Source organism: Gossypium hirsutum, chromosome A03, assembly GCF_007990345.1.
Source record: "Gossypium hirsutum isolate 1008001.06 chromosome A03, Gossypium_hirsutum_v2.1, whole genome shotgun sequence".
NCBI lineage: Eukaryota > Viridiplantae > Streptophyta > Magnoliopsida > Malvales > Malvaceae > Gossypium > Gossypium hirsutum.
The window spans coordinates 14,351,387-14,358,154 of NC_053426.1; the positions used below are offsets into that span (position 1 = coordinate 14,351,387).

General features: G+C 31.6%; 1 protein-coding gene across 1 annotated transcript; it reads right to left on the bottom strand.

Annotated features, from left to right (window-relative positions):
* Window positions 1-5,252: 5,252 nt before the first annotated feature.
* Window positions 5,253-5,900, bottom strand: LOC107887594 (pectinesterase inhibitor 4). Its single transcript, XM_016811841.1, has one exon. The coding sequence runs from the start codon at window positions 5,898-5,900 to the stop codon at window positions 5,253-5,255; it is 648 nt and encodes a 215-aa protein (XP_016667330.1).
* Window positions 5,901-6,768: the final 868 nt, after the last annotated feature.

Genomic DNA, 6,768 nt, shown 5'->3' on the forward strand with positions numbered 1-6,768 from the left:
GATAGTAACTTCTACCCCCTCTAAACTAGTATTTCTGTCTTTGAGTGTAACTTCTATTTGAGCCACTATTGAATTGAGTATTCCTGGATTGATCCACTTCACCATAATTTTTTCTATTGAACCACATTAGTTTTTATAGAACGAATAGTTACAAACTCAAGTTGCCTTGATTCACAATCATTTAACATTTCAATAAGGAGTTTAAGAGAGACACTCGTTGCTAAGGCCAATACTCAAATTGACTCATACTCAATTGGAAGGTATGCAATGTTGGAAAAAAAATTCAGTTTGAAAACAGTTTTCTTGCATAGCGAAAACTAAAACTTTGAAAATCGAGTCAACTTATGATATTTATAGTAATAAACCTTAAACTGAATTCTCAACTTGTGTTTTCAGATAGACAAATCATTTTCATTCTCATCTTTCAACCAAATAGCCTTCTTCGCTAATCCTGTACCATGAGCTACTTTAAGTGTAGGCTAAAACAATTCAAATCAAACACAAAACCCAAAATAGTTTACTTACTTTTAGTGTGAAAATGAAAAATCTCTTCTCAAATAGAAACTAAAAGAATTGTTATTCTGAAGAATAAATTTAATAGTTGAGAATACATTCTCTCTATTTTCGAGCAGAGTAACAATATCTTAAAGTTGTGTGTAAATAGAACTACTAGTGCCATTTATTTATAGGGAGAGGAGGTAAAACCCTTGTTGTATTGTAGAAGTTTATTTCAACTAGAAAAATGAACTCCTAGTCTATCTATGAGTATAGGGGCGACAACCATAGTTAATAGTACTAGGGTTTGTCATCCCCCTAATTAGCATGAGGGGCTTTTGGGCCTCTCATATATTATGTCCAATTACAAGTACTTCCTAAACTTTTAACCCAATACTTTATAATTCGATCCAACCTGAAATTTGTTTTTATATTTCCCAAAATAAACATCTCAATAGTTTTCCAATTAAATAATCTTCTCAACCAAATTATAATTTTGTTAAAATCATGATGACTTTACCGTCAAAGAATCTATGAGAAAATATATTTAATATTTCTACATTCAACGTTTCATTATGACCAAATGATTTATTTCCATTTTCAAACTTCATTTAATTTGGAAAACATAAATTCATTTTCAAGTCATTTTCATTTTAGAGAAAACCATATTTATTTCCAAATGATTCCATTTTTCCATTTTAATTTTCATTTTGGAGAAAACCATAATCATTTCCAAGTGTTTCTCATTTATCCATTTTCAACATTTCTATTTATTTTTGTTCATTCGTTTCAACATGCAATTCATTTATGGTTTTAACGAGCTAGCAAAGGGACCGATTGGACATATGCAATTGAGACTCAAATGATTTATAATTAAGTTCCAATTTTTTGTCTATCAATTATAAACTCATTTAGTCATGTAGTCATTCCACTATAGTATCTTGATTAAGCTCTCCCCAACAACATACAATTACCAAAGTAACTTGATCAATGCTCATCCATTGACCTTGTCATAAGTGTGTTACCCTTATGGGATATCCTTAATTGCTTTGGGATAATATCTATTCTTCCAATATGATTCTATTTTATCTCATGGTAACCATTACATATTCCGTAATGAAAATTCGATTATTATCAAGTAGTAATCAAGTCATTCATCACAAAGACGAATAACTTGTGACCACGTTTACTTTTCATCAACCATATAATGCCAATGAAAGGATATCATTTACCCATGTTTTGAGCTATGAATTCCATTATTATGAATGATACTACATACTGTAGAGCTCGTATATCCAATGCACCAACTTTCGGTTCATTATCTATTTAAACTTAGGCTTTTACTTTCATCAAAGTATATGAGTCACACATGCATAGTTTGTCATCCACTCAGGTTTAGGTATGTCACACTATGAACGTCACAAGTGAATAAATCCATAAACGGATTAAGGATCTATTATTCTTTGGTCCAATAAGATATATTGTCAGTCTATTCCGTCACATCCATGTATCTATCTTCTAGGAGTCATCTTCTCCGATGTTATAGACTGAGTATCTGCCCAATTGGACTTGATAGACGACATATTAGTTTTTCAATCGGTTTGCTCATTTTCGATTAGACTAAGGACATGTTTAGGTTCGTCTACTAATATAATGTTTTTTCGTATTATGATCCAACCATGTAATATCTTTTAGTACTAGTTTAAACATTAGACAACCAGTGAGCAACATTTGATTCTATTTTGCTTTATGTGTAAAAATCACATGAGAAAAATTATACAAAGTATATTAATGTAATCAATGAATTTGTTTTATTAACCAATCTTTTCGAAAAAAGTAAAAGTTACCAAACGAATATACTATACTCAAGGCACCAAATCCAATATGCAAGAATGATGATTACTTGTTCTTGATCAGAAATAACACTTCCAGCTGCAGACAAAATATCACACATTTTTTTTTATCTTGGATAAGTACTCTTTGTCAGTCATTTGACCTTTTTTCTAAAAGTAAAGCATATGCCTTAGACTCGAAATCTTAATGCTACATCGATTAGAAAAACGTCTTTCAGTTATCATCCATACATCAAAACTAGTACTAGGACTAGTTACATAAGCTAAAACATCATCACACACAATAGATAGCAACCAAAAGGCCAACAACTTATCTTGTTGTTTATGCAATAAGAAATCAGGATTGTCAACCAAGTTTCTATATGTATCAGCTACAAACTGAGGAACAATAACATGTCCTAACATATAGTTTTGCAAACCTTATCCTTCAAGAATGAGCATGATCTGATGTTTCCAAAAAAAGTAGTTCTCACTGAGTTTAAATGTCTCATGTTTTGGAAACTATTGAACTCCTCTGGTCACTCCATACAAGGTTGCCATTGGGTCTAAGTTGTGAGAATGTACCTACTCAGCAACATTTGAAGAATAATGATGCTGACTACCACCATTTCCAGAGAACACTTCTGGAGCTATGAAGACCAATACTAGAATGCTCAATAAGAAACTTTCTTGATAGCCAAGTATTAGCTGAAACTGCTTTACACAACCAAAAAATTCATTGGCTTTGATACCATGTTTGATTCACTCATAGAAACAAAGAAACAAAGTTAAGAATGGGTCTACTTGTTTTATTTATTTCATATGCTCACATTTATACAAGGATAACTAATGTATCAGCCATAAAACTCAGTCTAACAAGCAACCTAACTGACTCTTAGCCGATACACTAACTAAAAGTAAGCTAATTACATTGGGAATAATTGACTTAACTTACTATATAACAGAACTACCTAACTAGCAGCTGCAGCAAGTGCTCATAATAGAATTACCTAACTAGCAGCTGAAGCACATGCTGAACCATGCTTTTATACCTTAACATGCATCATATAAGTAAAAAAAACTAGTTAAATATATATTTTGAACAATCCAGTTTGACTACATAATTACTAGTTATACATAATTCAATAATAGTATGCGAAATTAATGGAAATGCTTAATAATCGTAAAATCATATATTTGCATGTCACCGACCTTCAAATACATATTAGCATATCACCGGGATTGGAGAATATATCATGTGCAGTTTAAGTTTGAAAATGTGGAATATTTTGGATTTATTACAACTAATTAGATATGGAATCTTTAGTCTACTTAAAGCTGACTTCTCTTCTTGTTCTTGAAAAGAAGTAGGAAAAAGAAGTACGGTAATCTATAAAAATAGTCACTATTGTTTGTCTTAGGTTACATTTTAGTTAGTTATATTTGAAATATTATTTTTTAGTCATTTATGTTATTATTTTGTTACGAAGTGATCACTCTACCGTTAAGTTCCGTTCTCTCTAACGGTAATCCTACATGGTAGTCCAACTAGATTTTAAGTGCCAACTTGGATTTTTAAATGGAATGAAAATAGATTTTTAATTAAAAATTTTAATTTATTAAAATTTTTAAACCTAAACCTTAACTAAAAAAACTGTTCATCTCCTCTTTTTAATTTTTCTTCCATCTCTTCATTTTTTTCAATGGTTTTTTTTTCTCATTTGATTGGAAAAACTATTATTAAGATCAAAATAGTTGAAATCAAATTGATTGCTTCATAAAGATGGATTCAATGGAGGGTTCAGGTATGTCTTCTTTGCATTATTCTATCTCTTTTATTCAATATTGAAAAATAAAAGAGTGGATTTTTTTATTGTTTGATGAAAACATTAAATTAAAATTCTTAAAATTTTCTTCTACTTTTTTAAAATTGTTTGAAAACATGTATTTTATTTTGCGTCAGTAAACATCCCATAAAATGCAACCAGAAACATGTTTTCATGAACATGTTTCATTCAAGCTAATTTTAAAATTTTAAGAAAAGGGTTGTTATTTTCACTATTCTTGTTCCTAATTATTATATTTTCTAGTTCTTTCACAGTTCTTGAATAATTGGTTTCTCAATCAAATTTTTTCTGATCTGAATCAACTTGTATATTCACAATCTCTTTGTGGGTATTCCAGATTATTCTTTCTTATTGCTGATTTCAACTATTTTGATCTTAATAATAGTTTTTTCAGTCAAATGAAAAAAAACCATTGAAAAAAAATAAGAGACAGAAGAAAAATTAAAAAGATGAGATGAACAATTTTTCTAGTTAAGGTTTAGGTTTGAAATTTTTAATTAATTAAATTTTTTTAATTAAAAATCTATTTTCATCCCATTTAGAAATTCAAGTTGGCACCTAAAATCTAATTGGACGGCCACCTAGGATTACCATTAGAGAGATAACAGAACTTAACGGTAGAGTGATCACTCCGTAACAAAATAATAACATAAGTGACTAAAACATAACATTTTAAATATAAGTGACTAAAATGTAACCTAAGGCAAATAAAAGTAACTATTTTTGTAGATTACCCAAAGAAGTATTGGCACATGGGAACCCAAAGAGAGGGGCGATATTCGTGTTTAAAAATAATGGTGGAATTAAACAAGGTTGACCATGATCATGAACTCGTACTTCATTGGTATTACATCTTCCAAGCAACATTTTCCAATTTATATCATTCATGCAAGAAAATGTTAATATCATTGGCCAAGAACAACGAAACGTATTCACAAATCACAATATTGGTGCATGCAAACACTGTTGAGACAAAAAGATTGGAAATTTTCATTTAAACTGCCGAAGGTATACGGAGAAAAAAAGTGTACTACGTGAAAGGTACAAAGGTAAACAGTGAGCACTAGTAGTGCTGTAATTAGCTACGATTAGACAGAGTATTGAGAAGAGCCAAACAATTGCTGGTCAACTTGGAGAGATTCAACACAGTCTTCTTGATGTTCTTATTCACTTCGTAGCTCACTTTCTGGCCATCAAATTCATCCGTGCATGTGCCCTCATCTGTCAATGCAGCAGCAACCCATGTCCTTATATTTTCTATTAATTCAGACTTATGATCTGCGCCTTGTATATTGGCCATTACCGTCAAGGATTGCTTCATCTCGTCAATGGCATAACTTATTGTTGAAGCACAATCACGGACGATGGCTCGCTCTGTACGACTCAAACCCTTTAGTCTCCAAAGAGTGGATATGGAGGAGGATGTTTTACGAGCAGCTTTTATAGTGACGAATAAGGAAACCCTGTAGAGCTTCTCTGGATCTGTTTTAATGGCGGTTGCGTATTTGGAAAGAGATTTGTAGCAGTCGCTGGGATATGTGGCTGAATTGCAGGCTTTCTTTATGAAGCTTTTGTAGGTCTTACGAGAAGCTTTGTTGGTAGTTTCGCTTGCAGAGACAGTTGGAACGTTTAACATGAGGAGAAGAATGGCAAGTGAAAATATGAAGAATTGAAACAAAGAATGTGAAGAAGAGCTTCTTCTCCAACTCCTAGCTGCTGCTTCCATTTTCAGTTTCTTTGTATGTTGTTTGTAAATCTGAACTCAGGTTCACATTTATATAAAGTAAACTCTATGCTGTGCTTTGGTATTGTTTTTTTATTCTTTCTTTTCAATTGTAAACAGTGTGAGGTGGAGATTAGCGAATATTAATGATCTATGGCATATTAATTAACTAATTATTAAAGATGTTGCAGATCAAGCTTGCATGCACTCAGAGCACTGGCTCTGCAATGCCAGCCCGTCTTGGTTGGGATGTGGAAACACATGCAAATTATATTGAAACAGAATCTAGTAACCTGCACTTCATTTATATATATTATTCTAAACTTATTCAGCAGGAAAGAAGATACTCAAAGGAAAAAAAAGAAGCAAAAGGATATATTCTCACTTCGGATGTCTCCTTGGTAAAACGAGGCTTGTACGCACTTAAATACACAAAATTACAACGAGTATAACTTGTGAAGTATTAGTGAGTAGGCGAAGTATTTCATTTGGTGTTCATTAAATAATTACAAGCAGTAGAATAATTATGTCACTAGATTTGGTTGATCTTAACAACGTTGAAATTTAAATAAAAAGTTATATTTTACATTTGAGATAAGATTGAAAAAAATGGTAAGTAAATTTCCATGTGAAGACGTAGGCAAGGCAAGCCATGTGCTTACCATGTGGCATCTTCGACAATCAGAATCAAAGCATCGAAAAAGTCAAAACTCCTGAAGATGGTACGGATATATAATTTCATATCACATGTCCTTTGCATTACCATGCAGGATGCGAGAAAAGTTGCACAACCAAAGGCTTTTTTCGTGGGACACACAAGTAATATATACAGGTAAACTACATTCTAAAATAAAATTTCTAATTTTTTTAG